The following is a 21,230-nucleotide window of genomic DNA, read 5'->3' as shown; positions in this document are numbered from 1 at the left end:
GGTGAGTCGTCACAGCAGTATTCATGGCTTACCATCCTAACACCAGGATGGAGCCATGGTTACAACACTCCACACACACAGGTGAGTCCATGTGGCCTCCAGTACACAGCACGCGCAGTCATGGTTACAACATCCTTACACCCCCACTTAGGATGGTTGGCTCACAATAGAGACAGCGGAGATACCTTATTACTCTTACAACATCCGAGTGCAACTTGGTCATAACACAAGGCGGAGTCTGTCCTTCCACAAATGGCGTAAACGTATTGCTAAACAGACACTTGACAACATGATCAGTTTATTTTCATGTGCCTCTCAAAAAGTCGGTCAGGCCTTACAAAACTACTTGACTGCTACAGTGAGTCATGGACAACACACAGGCGAGTCTTGGACTTACTAGACATTATACTGTACGACATCATGGTTGGTTCATTGTCTCTTAAAAATTAAATAAAAGTGAGTCATCAGGCACTAACCCCAACAACACATCAGGCGCGCGTTCGCCTTACTGACCTCACAACACCAAGGCTAGTGGTGGCCTCACAACACACAGGTGAGTCATGGCCTCACAACACACAGGCGAGTCATGGCCTTACAACACTTTACAACACACAGGTGAGTCATGGCCTTACAACACACAGGCGAGTCATGGCCTTACAACACCTTACAACACACAGGCGAGTCATGGCCTTACAACACTTACAACACACAGGTGAGTCATGGCCTTACAACACCTTACAACACACAGGTGAGTCATGGCCTTACAACACACAGGTGAGTCATGGCCCCACAACACATAGGTGAGTCAAGGCCCCACAACCACAACACACAGGTGAGTCATGGCCTTACAACACACAGGTGAGTCAAGGCCCACAACCACAACACACAGGTGAGTCATGGCCTTACAACACACAGGTGAGTCAAGGCCCCACAACACACAGGTGAGTCATGGCCTCACAACATAAAGGTGAGTCATAGCTACCGACAGTTCTACCTTGTCCTGAGCATGGACAATGGTGTGTGGCTCAAACTTCGGCAGCGTTTGTCCACAGAAAGAAATTTGCTCATACAGTTTGCTCACAAGAACACACACACACACACACACACACACAAGGACCCTCACCCAGGCCAGGACTGTAGACAGTGGAGACGTTGCCAAAGACATGACTCCCCAGGTTGTTACCCTCCAGGTCAGACACGGAATAGCGGATATCAAAACGGTCGTGGTGATCCAGACCAAAGTCAGCGAGCTGTTTAGTGATCTCGTATTTGTACAGCCTGCCAACAGAGATCACAGTGTGAAGGATGCTTGTTACGTGCAGTGAAGGCTGAAAGGTCGTGGTGACCCAATAAAAAACAAAAAAAGATGATTGTACTCTGATCTCTCCTTGGAACATGTGGGCCACAGAGAAAACATGGTGCGAAAGGAAAGGAACAAAGAAACAAAACAACAAAAGGAAGAAACAACAACAACAACAAAACAACACCATTCATGGTTGTATGTGTATTTAGACATTCGTAAAATACATCCTATGAGCTTGTTTTCATATTCACGCATTTTGAGAAACTTTCCAACCAATTGAAGCATCATGCCAATACCAATAGACAAATTTTACAGCTAAAGAAGGAGCCATCCTTGAACAAGAACTGAAAGCTCCTGCACGTGAAATACGCACCCCTGATGTTGTTAAACGAAAGCGACTTTTTGAATTACTATATGAGAATACCTTCTTCACTAATAAACTCATCGACTGTAATACGAATAAAGGTTTCTTCGCTATCAAATGTTCCTTACTTTTGCAAACTGCATATAGTCTATCTCACAAACACACTATGTCATATTTTGAACAACTGCCGACCATGAACAGATTACAAATTACGTCATTGTATGCGTACAAGTAAACAACTCATTCAAACCGTTGTTCTTTGATCACGTGAATCCCACCTGTCGTATTCCCAGGGAATTTCATACTCGTCTCCCAGCAGGTAAAACTCTCCGGCTTTCTTGCAGGTGTTGTCTGGTTTACAGATATCAAACACCACCAAGGATGATTTCTTGATTCCATGCAACATGAAACCAGCAAAGCTCCGCTCCAGTCCAGTGCGTCTGCATAGACAGGCCACAGAGACACATGTGTGAAACAGAGCACATGGAAAATAACCATTGCGTAATCATAGCTATTTATAAATGAAGTGTGTCTTGACCCTATAAACAACAACAACAACAACAACACACACACACACACATACACACACACACACACACACACACACACACACACACACACACACACACACACACACACACACACACACACACACACACACACACACACACACACACACACATGCTGCCCTCACCTGACGGTCTCACGCTGTAGCTGAGGAATGGACATGCCGTTGAACTGGAAGTTGTCGTACTCGTAATGGAAGCTGCTGTGATAGTTGAACACATCAAAAGGCACTGAATGGTCACGGGTTACGGCGTCAGGGTTGGTCACGCTGGTCTGTGCAAAAGGCTGCAGGGGCTTGCGCATTTCAGCGATAGCGCAGTTGGCTGAATTGTATGGTTTGCCTCGGTACTTCTGCAGGTGCTGCCAGATGGCCCAGATTCGGTCTGTGTTGGAATGGTGCAGGTAAAAGATGGGATCAAAGGCTGTGAAGCGGAGGGAAGCCATTGAATATTCCTCGTTGCCTCCAACCACAGCGTGGATGTAGTTGTGAGCGATTTCATACTGGAGCTCAAAGTCACAGAAATTGTCCTGCTCAAAGGCCAGCATCACTTGTTCGGCTAGCGGGGTCAGATGGCCAAACTCCGGCTGCGCGAAGAGTTCTTCCCGAACACTGCGACTTGTCATGTGACCGTTTACTTCTCCGCAGAACCAGGGATTGGGTTCTGTCTCCCCAGTTTTCGGATTCAGGTACGTGGCATCTTTGACCAGGTCAGGCAGGTGGGTCATGGGCAAGGTCCAGTCCCAGTAGGGCAAGCCAGAGTGCATGCCACGGTCCATCAGGGCGTTCTCAGCCTGCACAGTCAGCAGGCGGTGCCAGTGAGGGAAGACGGGCATGCCGTGCGCACAGCAGGCTAACTTGTGCTCAGCCTGAGGGGAGGGACACCAGTTGGGCTGGCCGTGGAAGGAAGCGATCTGGTTGAAGCCGCTGATGCTGTTGTCTTCCTTCACTGCCTTCAAGGCTTCTCGGAGGTTTTGCATCTGCTCCACAGTGAGGTGCTCCACGTCACTTCTGACGTGCTCGTCCTTTTGGAAGTCGTCTTCATGGTGGGCTGCCAGAGACAGTGAACGGATAACTGTGTCATTTACTGAATTCTTCATCACAGTTCGGTTTATTATGTTTCCCTCTTTTTAACATATTTCTAATTAGCACATAAAGACATCACGTCCAATTCGTGGCAGGTCGACGTTTTGCTGCCCCACTATCTGCACCATTTCAGTGGCATTACTCCCATGCCGCTCAAATCTGAGTCCCCCTTACACAGCCACATTTGGATTCATCTATTACAGTCCCTGCGTCGGCAGTCCACAGAGAACTATCGATGTTAGGTCGCCAGGTGGCCACACATAGAGAAGACCCTGCACTGCTGTTGAGTCACTTCGGTGGTGTTCAGTAGTGCCTGCTCTGATTTAACATACTCAGGACACCACCTACTAAGCCCCCTACTGACGACAATAATGGCTAAGTCATTGAGCCAGAGTGAGCGTTCCCCACTCCCCACCCCCACCCGCCCCTCCGAGTGGAGACCACCACCAAGTCCCTCCATCAACGGTACCCTCTGTCAACAGAGAAGGCTTTTTTAAACTTCTTTTTATTTATTTTTTACGTTACATTTTCATTCACACATGCCTACATACATTGGGGGGAAAAAAAAACACACCTGCACTCACATTCATATACACATTTTTCGCACAAAGAATTAAGCAAACACATACAGACAAAGAAGACTTTGACAGGAATCACCTCATGCACGGATGTGGAGGGATATCGACACTGACGTCACCAAGAGAGCAGGGTGTGAAAGGCCACAGAACTTGGGACATTTTTCTGTTTTTATAATTATGAGGGAGGAGGAGGAGGACGATGCTGCTATCAAGGTCTGTTTTGTGTGACAAGTATTTACTCTGTGCTTCCTTTTAAACCCATAGCACAGCTCTGGGTAGGAGCTGGGTGTGGGCCGGAAAACCCACCTGTGCAGGGAATCAAACCCTCCTCCCACCCGTCAGTCCGCCCATTTTCAGTTTACTGAAAAACCTTAATCAGATCAAAACATTGGCAAAAGGACAAAGGGATTTCTTTCCCAATTCATCTTCTTCCTCGTTATGTTCCTTGTTCGGTTTCCACACTTACGCTCACGCTGCGTTTTGCCTTAATCCCTTCATTCCATGTACTGTTCCATGCCATCAGTAGGCCCCCCCGCCCACTCAACCCCAAGACATTCCCTTTTTCTCACTCACTTTCAGCAGGCATGTGGATGATGGTTTCGTGACTGAAGGTATCCTCCGGCCACTTCTTGCCCGTCACATCAACAATGTCCAGATGCACGTGAAACTCGTCGTCATAACTGAGGCCCAGCTTGTGCAAGGCGTCCGTGATCTCCACCTTGAAGGCACGGTCAAAGCGCCATGGCATCTCCTTCTCTCCTCCCAGCACGGCCAGCTTGGCCACGATATGATGGTCTGTGGACAGCAGCCAATGGGAAAGGGCATCGTAAACCAACATCAAAGTGTCACCACTCTTAGTGTTTGCCAGTTTCTTTGCAACCCTTCACCTTGTATTAGCTCTTGGGAATTCAAAGAGGATGGCTAGGCTTTGGGGAAAGGAAAGTAATTGTTCTTATCTTTGTGGCGGTAATACCAAAGCCAGTTCGCACAAAAGAATAGACAGACAGAGAGCCATGCATGTGGGGAAAGAGTACAGAGGCCAACTGTAGGAAAGATTGCAGAGTAATGCCTACTGGATAACATAACAAACTAAACCTTACTCAGACAGAGAGAAAGAGAGAGACAGAGACAAGACAGTGAGAGACTGACAAGACTGAAGACAGGCACAGAACTAGCACTGACTTCTGCTGGCCATTTGAACAGAAAGCTTTGCCCAGTCTGACACTCTAGCATTTTGTTTTGAAGGGGACAGACACATACAGACAAAGAAACAGACAGAAAACAGACAAACCAAGTCATATACAGATAGGAAATAGGACACAGACAGACGGAGCTGCACCCCTCACCCCCACTGGCCATTTCAATGGAGAGCGTGGCCCAGGCCGAGATGCCGATGTTGTGCAGCATAATGCCCACGAAGGTTCTGTCCTTGCTCTTCCTCTCCTCCAGGTAGTGGTCCAGCTGATCGATGGTCATGCCCCCGAACTGCAGCGAGTCGTACGTGTAGTCCAGCACACTCTCGTAGTCATAAATCTTGTCAGGGCGGGCGTTGTCGTGGATCTTAGCATCATTGTGGTAGGGTGGGGGGAAACCGAACGGCTTCAACACCTCCTCGGTCATTGACCCAGCACAGTGAGCCTGCAACAGGGGTGTGCTTGTTGATTTTGCCATATTCTGATACATAGAGACAAAATGTTCTTCCAGGTTATGACTTCAGTGTTGTTCCGTTTCTTTTTGTGTCCAATCCTAAAACGTATGGTTGAAAAAATCCTTCTGGGGAAGTATTAAGCATTTCCACCTGATACCCTCCTAGCTCTAATCAAGAATCTTATATGGCTTCTTGAATTGTCCATCCACTTTTCATTCTTTGTAACCGGGGGGGGGGGGGGGGGGGGGTGTCAGTGGAGTGCCAGGATTCTGTGGTATGTTTGAATATATCATGAGTTTAACATACCATGGTTAATATTTCATGACAAAAGTGTGACATGCATATGGACAGATTTGCTGGCGTGTTCTTATCATGTGCCTTGGATGAGGTCAAGCGTTTATATGAGGTAAATGCCTCATAGTCCTGACAATGATCATCACCCGATGGCCCTGCTGATATCTTTGTGGCCGGCTGTGTTTAAGCCACAATGTAGTATAAAGTAATGTCTTCAGCATGTTTTCCTCCACCCCAGCACCCCTTCACTATCCACTCTACACACATCTCTCCCCCAGCAGATGGACACAGCGTTGGCTCAGAAAGAGCAGTCCTTATACTACTTGCTGTTGTCTACTGTGATTATCGATTGTATGGTTCTTTGCCCTAGGTTGACATCAAAAAGCATATAATATGTATATATATGTATGTATATGTATATGTGGTTTATTCATGTACATGTTTAATGACTGATTTTCTCGTATTGTCTTTCTGTTTTACACCACATATGAATTTCTCTTGTTGAGGAAATAAAGTACTGTGTGTTCTGTACCTTGTAAGGCAGTCCACGCTTCATCTGCAGCTGCTGCCAGATGGCCCACTGACGGTCCACGTTGGAGTGGTGCAGAAAGAAGATGGGGTCAAAGGCGCTGTAGTGCAGTGTGGCCAGGGTGTAGGGGCCGTAGCCGCCCACCAAGAAATGAATGGCGTTGTGCGTCACCTCGAACTGGACCTCGAAGTCGCAGTAGTCGGTCTGTTCAAATGCCAGCAGCATGGCATCAAACAGCGCCGTGTGGTCGCCGAACTCGGGCGTTTCCGACAATTCGTCCTGAACCTGTCAAGACAGAAAGGCTCTGGAGGTAGTTGTTGGTTGGTTTGTTTTTAACACAGTCATTTGCTTACCTATGCGTACTGCCGCCTGATGCACACCATCACACTTCATCCCATCCAATGCTCACATATAAGCAGCATCTGTCTCTACATGTTAGAGTAATCTCACTAATTCTCTCCCACCTACAACACTTTGATGATTTTTTCGCCTTGTGCACTTGCATGTTTAATAATGTTGTATACTGCACCCCTTCATGAGGGGCAATGGCCTATATGAATAAATCATCCGAATCCCGAATCCCACCTACAACACACATGCTGCACCACTAACTACACCCTCCCCTCCAGCCCCCCCCCCCCTAACCCCCAGTCCTCCCTCCCCCAGCCCTGGTTACCGCCCCTACCTGTCGCGTGGTTTTCTCCCCAATAAAGGCCACATCGGCATCGTGGAAGGGGTTGTGGAGGGTCTGGTGGGTGTGGGGGTCCTCGTAGGTCTCGTCATTGGCCAGGGCGGGGATGTGCGTGTTGGGGCGTGTCCAGTCCCAGTACGGGATTCCGATCTGCAGACCTCGGCTTCTGAGCTCGTCCTCCACCTGCCGGCAATACAGCAACATCAACATCACTGCAAACATCACCGTTATTATCACCCTCAGCATCACATTATCATCACCACCAACATCACGATCAGTGACATCATCGTGTTCACCATCACCATCAACATGACCATTATCATCACCATCAACATCACAACTAAGACAGTCATCATCTTCGCCATCAACACCAGCATCACCAGCACTATCACCATAGCCATCACCATCATCACCATCACCATGATGTAAGACTTTAAACCTTATCTCCAACCATTTACTTTTCAGCCCTTTCTCCACCCGGGCAATGATCTGGTGAGCATTACCATGGTCACAGAATCCCCCTCCCCTTAAAGGTCTTGGTTTCAATTCATCCTATACCCCGTGTACTGACAGAACATTACCATCACTGGAATGTGTTGGTGGCAGTGTCTATAGTTACTACTTGCTGAGCGTACGTGGTATGCCCAGAATGTCAGAACCCTTGAAAATGACGGCAGATTGTATAAAAGACAGTACAAATGCCTCATAAACGATTGTGCTTACACTGAGCACGTATGAATCTAGGACTTTTCTTTCCCAATTGTTCTGTAAAACGACGACGTCATGGCTTGGTTTCTTCGTTTTGTTTGTCGACCTTATCCCTTTTAGCTTCAGCTGCGATGTCCAGTTGTTTAATGTCGGGATTTGTTAGGGCTGCTTTTTAATCTCCAATGGGTTGTTATTACTTGTTGCCAGCTGGGATTTTAAGAATGCTTTTAATCCTCTGCGGAATATCATTCGTTGTTGCTTTAGAAACAAAACCGACAGCTATTTGTAGGTAATTATATTTGTAAGTTTTCGGCAACTGCAACAGAAACAACTAAAAAGAAATAAAGGATAAAGGACTGTGTGGAAAATTCTATTTATATTTGTATTTCTTTTTATCACAACAGATTTCTCTGTGTGAAATTCGAGCTGCCCCCCCCCCCCCCCCTTTCCCCAGGGAAAGCGCGTCGCTACACTACAGCGCCACCCATTTTTTGTATTTTTTCCTGCATGCCGTTTTATTTGTTTTTCCTATCCAAGTGGATTTTTCTACAGAATTTTGCCAGGAGCAACCCTTTTATTGCCATGGGTTCTTTTACGTGCGCTAAGTGCATGCTGCACACGGGACCTCGGTTTATCGTCTCATCCGAACGACTAGCGTCCAGACCACCACTCAAGGTCTAGTGGAGGGGGAGAAAATATCGGCAGCTGAGCCGTGATTCGAACCAGCGCGCTCAGATTCTCTCGCTTTCTATCGGACGCGTTACCTCTAGGCCATCACTCTATGACTACAGCCACAACGTACCTCTGTGACGAACAGACGGTGCCAGTGAGGGAAGGTGGGCATGCCATGGAGGCAGCACGCGTAGCGCACGGCAGCGTCCGGGTGGGGACATTTGGCGGGGAGGCCATGGAACTCGGCCACCGCCTGGTAGCCGTCAATGGAGGTGTCGTTTTGGAAGCGGGCCATTGCCTGACGGAGGTAGTACACCTCTTCGTCCGTCAGCACGTCCACGTCTTTCCGCACCACCGTCGTCGATTTTCGGCCGTCGTGAATGACCGCTGTGGACAGCACGTGAAGAGTGGTGACCTCTCTCTCTCTCTCTCTGTCTCTCTGTATGCATGTCTGTCTGTCTGTACCTCACGTGTGTGTGTGTGTGTGTGTGTGTGTGTGTGTGTGTGTGTGTGTGTGTGTGTGTGTGTGTGTGTGTGTTGTGTTGTGTGTGTGAAGGACAGAAACAACACCTGTCAATTTCAACAAAAAAAAGCAAAAAAAAAGCACACATGAACAAACAAACAAAACAAAACAAACAACAACAACGACAACAACAACAAACCAACAACAACAAAAAACAAAAAAAAACAAAAAAAAACAACAACAAAAAACATAACAAAAAACAAAACAAAAAACCGGAAAAAATCACACAAATGGGTGATTTGAAAACACAACAACAAAAGATAACAGCAAGTAAACAAATGACGTATGGATGATAAAAAGAAAAGATCAAAAATGGGGATTTCCGCTTCAACCAGCGAGGCAAGGGCCGTGAATCAGCGTCTTTGGTCCATAATGCCACAGAGGTTTAGAGCAAATTCCTCCCTCCACAGAAGCCATGTGATTCAGGAACAAGAGGGGAAAGTTAAAAAAGTTCAATGTCTACAGGATGGAAACACATCCTACACGTACACAATACAAGGCTTGCACATGACATCACACACCAACAGACAAAAAAAAAACAAAAAAAAAATCCACAAACCAAGGGTGGACAGGCCAAAAAGGCGAAAAAAGGGAAGCAGCAGGACTCTGGGCGCTCCCCTGTCCCCCCCCCCGCACCCCCCCATGACCCCCCACCAACCCCCCCCCCCCCAGCCTAGAACTCACGGTCAGTGAAGCCATGGGCAGGGCGGTGGCTGATGTAGACCAGACCCAGAAGGTCTGAGCCCAGCTGAGTGCCGTTGACGCTGTGCAGTTCCGCGTGGACCACGTAGTGGTCGTGCTCTCCGTAGCTTTGCTTCAGCTTCTCCATGGCGTCACCGATGTCGTAGTAGTAAGGGACGGTGAACTCCCACGGCATCTCGTTGGCCCCGCCCAGAATGAAGAAGTCGCCCGCATCCTCACAGTGATCCTCCTCTTCATCCCGCACGTGACACACCTTGCAAGAAAAAGGGTCAGTAGTTAGGTCAGTGGTTAGAGAAACTACGTCCTTCATTACATTCTGATTATTCTGTTTCCATTGCCTTGATTACATTCTGATTATTCTGTTTCCATTGCCTTGATTACATTCTGATTATTCTGTTTCCATTGCGGTATGCACAGGTCTTTACGACAGCATTCTTAAAGGTGTGAAGATTACTTCCGCACTTACTGCATTCAATCGATCAGTGTGGCTTTGTTGTGAAAAAGAAAAACAACAACAACAACGTGTACACAGAAAATTGCCTTCATGAACAAAAATGCGAAACATTAAACGGCACAAAACGAAGACAGCAAATTGCTGAATCTGTCACGTCACTCAAAAGCACGTGGACCAACCACACACGGGAAAGCCCTCACTCACTGGCTGAGAAAGGAACGGCACTGGGGTGGCAGGCAGGGAGAGATAAGAGAGTGTGCAGCAAAGACATGTTTTTTCTTGGAGTGGTGTTGGTTGACAGTTTGATTGCTGTTGGGAAGGAAGGGTTTTTGTTCAACGACTGAACAGAGGAAACAAGGGAAGAGACAAACGACAGGGTCAACATACGATCTACTCCACACGGCCCATCACTACCTGCACTCTGCACTCTGCAGAGAAGCCCAGTCCATGCAGGGAAAATGCGGCGAAATAACGATCCCGGCTCCTGCGGTGTTCCAGCAGACTGTGCAGCTCGTTGATGCTCATCCCGTTCAGGGTGAGGTCGTCATAGGTGTAGCCCAGCTGCAGGTGGCTGTCAGACAGGCAAAACACAGAGACATTTAAGACACTGAGGGTGACTAAGAAGTTGTCTTTGTTTCGAGGCCGTGTGGAAGACATTCAGCTGAAAGCAGACCCTCGCCTAAACGAATCTTTTGTGGACACAGAGACATTGAAGATACTGGAGATTACTAAGAGAAGGGGTTTGTTTTGACACTCTGTAGAAGAAAACCATATCCAAATTCTTGTCTGAACGAATATTTTGGCCTGTGGAAAGCAGAAACACTGAAGAACATTACGACCAAATTATCTCCTTATCGAATATTTTGACCCGTGAAAAGTAGTGATAGTGAAGGTAGCTAAGAAAAGGTGTTTGTTTTGACCCCCTATAGAAGAAACCCCCAAGCACCCACCACCAGCGCCTCACCTGAACAGGTCTTTGGGTTTGTTGAAGGTCTTAGTCAGCTCAATGGGGTTGTTGTCACTGTTGAAGGGCTCCAAGGGCTTGTTGAAGAGCTCCACGCCACAGTCGGAGTGGTCGTAGGGCTTGCCACGTTTCTTCTGCAGCTCTTGCCAGATGACGAACAGACGGTCCACGTTGGAGTGGTGCAGGAAGAAGATTGGGTCGTAGGACGTGTACTCCAGCGTGGACATGGAGTAGTGGTGACGGCCTCCTACCAGGTAGTGGATGTGGTTGTGGGCCACCTCGAACTGGGCCTGCAATCATCGTCGTTGTCGTCGTCACCATCAACATCATCATTGTGTCATCACCACCACCATCATCATTGTAGTCAACATCGTCCTCTTCCTCCTCATTATCGTCGTCGTCATCATCATCATCAGTTATCATGCTCATCATCACCACTGAAGTCACCAATACTATCGTCATCATCACCTTCACCATATTCTTCCTTCTCCTCCTATCAGAGAACAGAGAACAGAACAGTTAAAATCTAGGAATGGACCGGCGTTAAAATTTATAACGCATTCGTGGCAACTTCAAAGCACAAAAACAATCTTGCAATTTTTTCAGAAAGAAGAGGAACATCACAGAGAGAGAGAGAGAGAGAGAGAGAGAGAGAGAACAACAGAGAGACAGACAGACCCCACGCACACTGACCTCAAAGTGACAGTACTCGTCCTGCTCCAAAGCGTCCAGCATCATGCTGAAGAGATGGGTCTTGCCGCCCGGGGCCACGTGCTCATACAGACGGTCGTCCACTGCACGTGCTGTGTGCGTGTGAACGTCGCCATGCTCAATGTCGGCGCTGAACCAGGAGTTCTTCTGACCAACACCCCCGGTGGGGTCCCGGTAGATCTGGTGCTGAAATCATAACACAGACTGCGTGTATCTCTGGTGCTGAAATCACAACACAGACTGCGTGTATCTCTGGTGCTGAAATCATAACACAGACTGCGTGTATCTCTGGTGCTGAAATCATAACACAGACTGCGTGTATCTCTGGTGCTGAAATCATAACACAGACTGCGTGTATCTCTGGTGCTGAAATCATAACACAGACTGCGTGTATCTCTGGTGCTGAAATCATAACACAGACTGCGTGTATCTCTGGTGCTGAAATCACAACACAGACTGCGTGTGTCTCTGGTGCTGAAATCATAAATAAGTCTGCACTTAATTTCGGTGCTAAAATCACAGCAAGAAAGGCAAGGCCTTCACGACTCACTTGTGATACACACTTAAAAGAAAAGAAAAACTTTTATAAACGAAAAATTAGTTTGTTGAAATGTATTCTCTATTCGTTATTATAATCATACACAGCTTCGCGAAAAAACAACAAAACAACTGAAAAAAAGGCTTAAATGCAGATTCGAACCACGGATGTTTGAATCCAGAACAAGTAGTTTTACCCACTGCGCTGACGCAGATTCAATGTTGACGATCAAGAATTATTATTTGAGCATGTTCTTTTAGCGGAATGAATCGACAGTGGCAATCAAACTTATAACTCGGTTTGAATCATGTTATTTTGGTATATATCTCGGACATTTAAAAATTTTCTTTCAAGTCCGAGGTAAAGGAGACGTTCCCATCGCCTCAAAAACACTGCAATATATGTCCGTTTTTGTAGATCTACAGAGATTCGTGATAACAAGCTTTGTCTTTCCCCTCACTGAGAAACAACGACATCTTCCATTCAATTTCTTTTTTCTGTTCATTCTAGTTAATTCAGTATCCACTTTAAAACTTTCATATCCAGTAAACACGTCGATGATTATTTGAGAAATTCTTTTAATTCGGCGGTAAAGGAGATGTTGCCATCGCGTCAGGCTTTGCAACATGTTTTGTCAAGATCTGCACTGACCAGTGTCGATGCAATTTTTTTTTTCTGTTCATTCTAGTTAATTCAGTGTCCACTTTAGAATATTCATATGCAATAAACACATCAATAATGTAGTTAGTGTCACTGTATGTGTTCTGTCCAGAATGTGTATTTCTTTGCTTTTAATTGCGAACAAGAAAAACGAGGTCACGGCGTATTCTCACCAGCAATCGGGAAGCTGCTAAGGGGGTAACAGCGATTTTCGGAATGTGGAACGAACATCAACGAAATAAACTGTTAGTGATTCGGAAACACGGCTACATTTGGCAGACTTACAACCTATTATTGGTGACTGGGAAGATTTTTTTCCCTACCATTTTTAAGCCAAATTTGGTATTGGCAGACAACGTATTTCCAGAGAAAATGGCAATGTTTAAGTTTACCACGGACACACAGACACGCACACACACACACACACACACACACACACACACACCCGAACACCGGGTTATAGCATAGACTCACTTTGTTTACACAAGTGAGAAAAAAAAACCCGGACTGACAATGGGGATTATTTCAGTGTACATACATAAAAGAGATTATATGAAATCCGAAAATCACAGAGAAAAAAAGGCTGGTCAATATTCGTTCGTTTTGCTGGTATGTATCATCAACTAACAAGAGAGGCAAGGCCTTCAAGACTCATTTGTGATACACACTTTATCCATACAGGAATCATGAGGGGGAAAAAAAAAGAAGAGAAAAAAATCGTTAAGAATGTGTTCTGTGGGCCTATTGAATATTAATTGCAATGTTTTTAAAAGCGAATATGTGAAATGCTTTTATTTGAGAACATATGTTTATTACTCTTGTTTAATCAAGTTATCCGCGTGTGTGGGTTGGGGAGGGGGGGGGGGGGTGCGGGTGTGTGCTGATTATCTGGTTGTGGTTTTCCGCAATTCATCTTTATTCTTATCTTATCTGTCCATTATAATCAATGTGCAGTATAGTAGGCTATGTTTATAATCATATTCAAATAATGTTTCTTAATTCTTTCTGTTTTTACATTAAGAATACTAGTTATTACCTGCAGTGTGTGGATGTATGTATGAAACGATGTATGTGCTTTTTTTTTTTTTTTTTTTTGCTTTTTTTTTTTTTTTTTACATTTGTATCTTCGTAATATTTGTAGGGGCTGTTGTTGGCTTTTACAGTTATGGTCCCCATGTTGTTTACTTGTCTATGTTGTGATAATGCACCTGACCAAATTTCTCCAGTTGGAGATAATAAAGTTATTCTTATCATAAAGCATGAAAAAAAAAAGCAGTGAACAGAGTCACAGCATGAAGACGTACTCATAGTGGTAAAACACATCTGGCTGCTGACAGCGAAAATTAATATTTAAGGTTATGGTTTCTCTTCTTTCTGTTTTTTTTTCAGCGTGATGGATCGGTTATTGTATTCGAGGTGATAACGCAATTCAGATCATGTTATTTTGATGTATTTCGATTGCTCAAGAAATTATTTTAAAGTTCGCGGTAAAGGAGACGTTGACATTGCCGCAGGCACGACGTAACATGTTGCCGTTTTCTCCAGATCAGCGCAGACCAGAGTACACTAGGCCAACCGAAACTGTGTGGTACCGTCGATTCAAACATTTTTTTATGTTCGTTCTATGTTCTTTTTATGTTCGTTCTAGTTAATTCAATATCCACATAAAAAATATTCATATGCAGTAAAGACGTGGATGGTATAGTTTGCAATGTTCTGTCCGGAATTTGTTCCCCCCCACCATCCCCTTTTAATTTTTTTTTTTGCAAACAAGAAAAACGATGTTATGCCCTCTTCAAATCCAAACATACATTCCTGCAACTGGGAAGAGCCCAATTAAATTTTTCAGGATTCCGAGCCCCCAAAGAAATAAACCGTTCACGATTCGGAAAAAAAAAACCGGCTTAATCTGGAAGACTTAGAATCTATGTCTGGTATGACTGCAGCAAAATTTTCACACTATGTTTATTCCAAATTTTGAATTGGCAGACAAAGTCTTACCAGAGAAAATGAATTTCTCAGTTTACCACATACGCGCGCGCGCACGCACACACACACACAGAGCAAACACACACACACACACACACACACACACACGCACACACACAGAGCATACCCGCACGAGCTCAGGCAATGCGGAGATGGGCTGCGTCCAGTCCCAGTAGGGCACGCCAATGTTGGCCAGCCCTTTCTCCACCAAGGCCTGTTCAAACTGAACCACGTAGGCCCGGTGCCAGTGAGGGAAAGTGGGCATCCCGTGAATACAGCAGGCGATCAGCTGTCCGTCCTTCATGTGGCACTGAGACGGCTCCCCGTGGTACGCGGCCAAAGCCTGATAAAGCGCATGCGCGCACACACAGACACACACACACACGGACACAGACACACACACACACACAGAGACAGACAGACACACACACACACACAGATACATTCACACAACACACACACACACACACACACACACACACACACACACACACACACACACACACACACGTATATACAAACGGAAACACTCACGCGCACACACACACACACACACACACACACACACACACACACACACACACACACATTCACTCACTCACACACAAACACGCACACACACATTCACTCTCACACACACATATACACGCACGCACGCACACGCACACACACACGGACGCACACACACACACACACACACACACACACACACACACACACACAGAGAAAGATCATCATGATGATTGTGATAATGACGACGATCACCTAGTTATGATGATGATGATAATAATAAGGACCATGACGATGTTTTACGTGATGGTTTGTTTTACACCACAAACGAATTTCTGATATTGGAGATAATAAAATACTGTGCATCTTCTATGAGGATGGTCGAGACTTCCTTGTACATAGCAAAAACAAGGTGGGCTGAGCCGAAAGCACATATAATAACCAGGGAGATGTAACCCTTCCCCCCCCACCCCCCACGCCCAACCCCACCCCCACCCCCCACGCCCCTCTACCCACCCACAAACAGAACACTCAAATGCATACGACCGATTGTGCAAAACCTTTCACGTGCATGTTAAGAGGAAGGAGAAAGAGAGAGAGAAAGAGAGAAAGAGGACAGACAGACAGAGAATTGAATTGAACTGAATCAATTTTATTTTCTGAGGGTAATACAGTAAGCAAAAGAATGCTTTTTTTTTTCATGCAGCCCTGGAAGGGGAAACAGTAACATAAACAAATGGGGGGGGGGGAATCATTATATCAATACAGCATGCATTTTATAGTCATGGATACATGAATGGCAATTTGACATTTACGCCACTAAATATAGGAGAATAAGAGGAGAGAGAGATATAAGGGGACAGATAGATAGATAGATAGATAGAGAGAGAGAGAGAGAGAGAGAGAGAGAGAGAGAGTACAAAAAGTGAAAATTAACATAGGTCAACATAATGATTGATCAATAATAATAATAATAATTTAAAATAAATAATTTCAAAAAAGAATAAAAAATAAACAATAAACAATAAAAGACCCCCAATTAAAAAAAACAACAACCCCCAAATATATATATATATATATATATATATAGAGAGAGAGAGAGAGAGAGAGAGAGAGAGAGACAGAGAGAAACAGAGAGAGGAGCGGGGGGGGGGGGCGGGGGGCGGGGGGGGGGGGGGGCGACGAGGGGGGGGGGAGGGAGGGAAAGATCCTGTACCTGAAATCCATGCTCAGTGTTATCATCTTCCAGTTTCTTGAGGACTGTCTGCAGGGTCAGAATCTCTTGTTCCGACAGGGAGTCCACATTTTTCCGCACCAGTGAACCTGCCACAATGCACAGTGTACACTCCGTCTTTAAACGGTTAGTTATATTGCGTTTAAACAGTTTTTTCGTTGCAGTAAACCTGCGCCACAATGCACACTGTGCACAGTATCTTTAAACAGTGAAGTATATTGCATTTGGACATGTTTTGCGTTCCAGTTAAAACCTGCCACAACACAGTGTAGTGTGCGCTGCATCTTTAATTAAGCAGTGAAGTATATTGCATTCGAACATTTTTTTGCGTTCCATTTAGCCTGCCACAACTCACAGTATGAACAGTGAAGTATATTGCATTTGAACACTTTTTTGAGTTCCAGTAGATATGCAGCAATATGATTTATACACAATACATAAAGTCACTGTTTATACATAACTGAAAAAGAATATCGCATTTGAACACTTTTTGCGTTCCAGTCATCACACTACAAAAACACAAAGTCGCGGTGATATTTATAATACCTGATATGGAAAATTGCGTTTAAACATTTCCATTCATAATCAGCGATTCTGCCGCAGCTCGAAATCATGCAGTGTATCTTGGTGTGTGTGACGAAGGCGTTTTAGAAGTGCTTTGAATCTGGGGAATACTCCGAATGGAGAGGAATTATTTATTTATCATTCCCCTCTTTTTAACTCACTCAGTACGGCCAGTCCTCTCTTCTCCTCTACACAGACCCCTCGGATGTCCAGTGGGTGTCTGAATGACCCAACCTTTAGCTTCCGTCGTCAGAATTGTGGTATTCTTTGTCAACATTCACATCTTCAGTATAAGAGCCTTCCGCTTGCAATATTTCAATGATGGTAATTGGGGTGAAACGCTGTTAACGTCGTCTCTTTCGCCGTTCGTATGGAGAGAGTGAAAGTTGAATGAACTTTTATGAAGGCTGAAGACCCGAACATCAGCGTTCCTCTCTTCAGGTGGTCCAACCGCCCACATCAAGCAAGCCCCGTCCAAGGCTCTCCGCTACAAAAACATGTAGCAGGTATACGTTTGAGCCGGTCTCGGAAATGGGTGTTCACCTCTAAACATTAATCGACCGACTCACCAAAAAAAAAACTCTCACTCCCGGAAGAGCTCCTAAAAAAGGGGGGAGAACTGAACTCTCGGTTAAAAAAATAATTCCTCTCCATTCGGAGTACTCCCCAAATTCAAAGCACTTCTAAAACACCTTCTTCACAGTGTGACAAAAGTATTTTCCCAAGGGAGTTTTCGAAGTGTCAGTAATCTACATACCATGCATATAACTGTGAACTGTATTTTGAAATATTAACGAATACAGCAACTGGATACGTTTGATAAAAACAGTTTTCATCCACGAACAGTTTGTAATTCGTAATCAATGAATACGTGATACTGAAACTGTTTGACAATATAAGTCTTCGATCATTTACCAGTTTCACAGTTGAAAATGTATATATTTGTTTCATGTTATTATTGAACAGCAAGTCGGCCATCATCGTCTTTATGATGATATTGATAAAAGAACAAGTAATATACAGCGAATCAAAAATAAAAATCAACATGAACTGAACAAAGTTCGTTAAACTATGCGTTCAAATAAAAAATACATTCCGTGTCTGTATATTTTAACACCTTTTCTCAGGGATAATTCACTTGTCAAAATCATCGCCATGGGTTACTGTGCACAAAAAAAGCAGATAATCTATATTCATAGATAAAACATTGCACAAAATAATTGATCGTTACACTAGATATAGTCAAACCGTACAAAAACCACACAATGCGTATAATTAAAACCAATATGTATTCTACTGTCCACGTTCATTGCAGACATTCGTGTGAATACATGTGTAAAGGAACAGAAAAACAAACAAACAAACAAACAGAACAGACACACAGGGAGACACACAGGGAGAACACAGAGGGAGAACACAGGGAGACACACAGAGAGACACACAGGGAGACACAGGGAGACACACAGAGAGACACACAGGGAGACACAGGGAGAGAACACAGGGAGACAAGGACACACAGGGAGACACACAGGGAGACACACAGAGAGACACAGGGAGACACACAGAGAGACACATGGAGACACACAGGGAGACACACAGAGAGACACACAGGGAGACACACAGAGAGAGAACACAGAGAGACACACAGGGAGACACAGGGAGAGAACACAGAGAGACACACAGGGAGACACAGGGAGAGAACACAGGGAGACACACAGGGAGACACAGGGAGAGAACACAGGGAGACACACAGGGAGACACAGGGAGAGAACACAGAGAGACACACAGGGAGACACAGGGAGACACACAGGGAGACACACAGGGAGACACACAGGGAGACACACAGGGAGACACACAGGGAGACACAGGGAGACACACAGAGAGACACACAAGGAGAAACACATGGAGACACACAGGGAGAAACAAATGGAGACACACAGGGAGACACACAGAGAGACACATGGAGACACACAGAGAGACACACAGAGAGACACACAGGGAGACACACAAGGAGAAACACAGGGAGACACACAGAGAGACACACAGGGAGACACAGGGAGACACACAGGGAGACACACAGAGAGACACACAGGGAGACATAGGGAGAGAACACAGGGAGAAACAAATGGAGACACACAGGGAGACACACAGAGAGACACATGGAGACACACAGGGAGACACACAGAGAGACACACAGGGAGACACATGGAGACACACAGGGAGACACATGGAGACACACAGGGAGACACACAGGGAGACACACAGAGAGACACACAGGGAGACACACAGAGAGACACACAGGGAGACACAGAGAGAGACACAGGGAGAAACACAGGGAGACACACAGAGAGACACACAGGGAGACACAGAGAGAGACACACAGGGAGACACACAGAGACACTCGAAGAGTTACACACACACACACACACACACACACACACACACACACACACACACTCAAAGAGACACACACACACACACACTCAAAGAGACACACACACAGAGACACTCAAAGAGACACACCCAGAGAGACACACGAGGAAGACGAGACGAAGACAAGCTGGAGAAGAAGCTGTATTCACCTGCCGCGAACGACGGGTATGGCAACAGGAGTGATGAAGATGACATTAACGACGATGAGTGTGATGAAAATGACTGGTCGGATTGGTAAGGTGGAGGAGGAGGAGGTGGAGGAGGGGGAGACAAGGGCGACGGGGAGGACGACAGTGACTGGGGTGGGGGAGGAGGGGGGGAGTCAAAGGTCAACTCACCTGCCGCCAAACACAACTGCATCGAAAACAGCCAGGTGTTAATACGAGTACTGTTGTTATGATCAGGCATTAAGGTCAGACACTACAGTCAAATATCGACTTTTTTCCTTTCCAACTATATATCTTTTTTTTTGTCTACTAGGTGTCATACATACTCACGACAAAACTTCAATAACATGTTATAAAACAATCATGCAAAGTCTCATGGTTGTAGGTTTACTCATCATTGAGCAAGTCCAAGGTATGTTGTCAAGGCCAGAAACTTGATGACGTGCGTCGAAATTGAACAAAAATAAACACTTCCGTGATTCAGCAAGCAATCTTTATGGCAGTTTTTTCATTGTTAAAGACATCTTTACAGAGGGAAAAAAATTATGCTTATGATAGAAGAGATGTTCAAGAATCAAAATCCTTCAAAAACCCAATTCATGAAAAAAAATTATCATTTTGGTCTCTTTTACACTGCCGTGTCCCCCCTTAATCAACACATGTATCGTTGCAACCAGGCATTAGTACAAGCATTGTTTGCAACCAGGTATTAATACAAGTATTGTTGCAACCAAGTATCATTACTACCAGGTGTCGATTACAAGCACTGTTACAACTAAGTGTTGATACAGGTATTTTTACAAACTAGGTGTTTATACAAGTATCATTACAACCAGGAATTAATACAGGCATTAATACTACCAGGTGTTAATACAGGTATTGTTACAACTAGGTGTTTATACGAGTATCGTTACAACCAGGTATCTATACAAGTATTGCTACAACCAGGAATTGATACAGGTATTGTTACAACTAGGTGTTAATAAAAGTATTGTTACAACCAGATGTTAATACAAGTATTGTAACAACCAGTGTTAATACAAGTATTGCTACAACCAAGTATCAAAACAAGTATCATTACAACCAGGCATTCATTCAAGTATTATTACAACCGGGTGTTAATACATGTATTGTTACAAACAGGTGTCAGTACAAGTATGATTACAACCAGGCATTATTACAAGTATTATTACAACGTGGCATTAATACAAGTATGATTACAACCGGGCATAATTACAAGTATTGCTACATCCAAGTACTGATACAAGCGCTATTACGACAAGGTTTTGAATAAAACAGAATACAGAACTCAGAGATTTCAACCAGGAAGGAAAACAGAATAC

General features: G+C 45.0%; 1 protein-coding gene across 2 annotated transcripts in view; it reads right to left on the bottom strand.

The window, feature by feature from the left end:
• LOC143291221 (hemocyanin 2-like) overlaps positions 1-21,230 on the bottom strand; it is a 52,585-nt gene that overhangs the window by 28,458 nt on the left and 2,897 nt on the right. Inside the window, exons 2-16 of one of the 2 annotated variants that reach the window (XM_076600988.1) lie at positions 20,059-20,074; positions 16,706-16,812; positions 15,107-15,322; positions 11,775-11,978; positions 11,082-11,371; positions 10,532-10,688; positions 9,646-9,916; positions 8,569-8,825; positions 7,053-7,241; positions 6,371-6,652; positions 5,243-5,534; positions 4,470-4,691; positions 2,362-3,283; positions 1,946-2,107; positions 1,124-1,278 (exon numbers count right to left, since the gene is read on the bottom strand). In XM_076600988.1, the coding sequence (XP_076457103.1) occupies positions 1,124-1,278; positions 1,946-2,107; positions 2,362-3,283; positions 4,470-4,691; positions 5,243-5,534; positions 6,371-6,652; positions 7,053-7,241; positions 8,569-8,825; positions 9,646-9,916; positions 10,532-10,688; positions 11,082-11,371; positions 11,775-11,978; positions 15,107-15,322; positions 16,706-16,812; positions 20,059-20,074 (3,742 nt within the window). Of the gene's footprint in view, positions 1-1,123; positions 1,279-1,945; positions 2,108-2,361; positions 3,284-4,469; positions 4,692-5,242; positions 5,535-6,370; positions 6,653-7,052; positions 7,242-8,568; positions 8,826-9,645; positions 9,917-10,531; positions 10,689-11,081; positions 11,372-11,774; positions 11,979-15,106; positions 15,323-16,705; positions 16,813-19,869; positions 20,016-20,058; positions 20,075-21,230 lie in introns of those variants that run through there. The other variant, XM_076600989.1, reaches the window with a different exon arrangement.

The sequence above is a fragment of the Babylonia areolata genome, chromosome 16 (assembly GCF_041734735.1).
Source record: "Babylonia areolata isolate BAREFJ2019XMU chromosome 16, ASM4173473v1, whole genome shotgun sequence".
Classification (NCBI taxonomy): domain Eukaryota; kingdom Metazoa; phylum Mollusca; class Gastropoda; order Neogastropoda; family Buccinidae; genus Babylonia; species Babylonia areolata.
The sequence above is the reverse complement of the archived record's forward strand: the minus strand, read 5'-3'. Positions and strand labels throughout refer to the sequence as shown.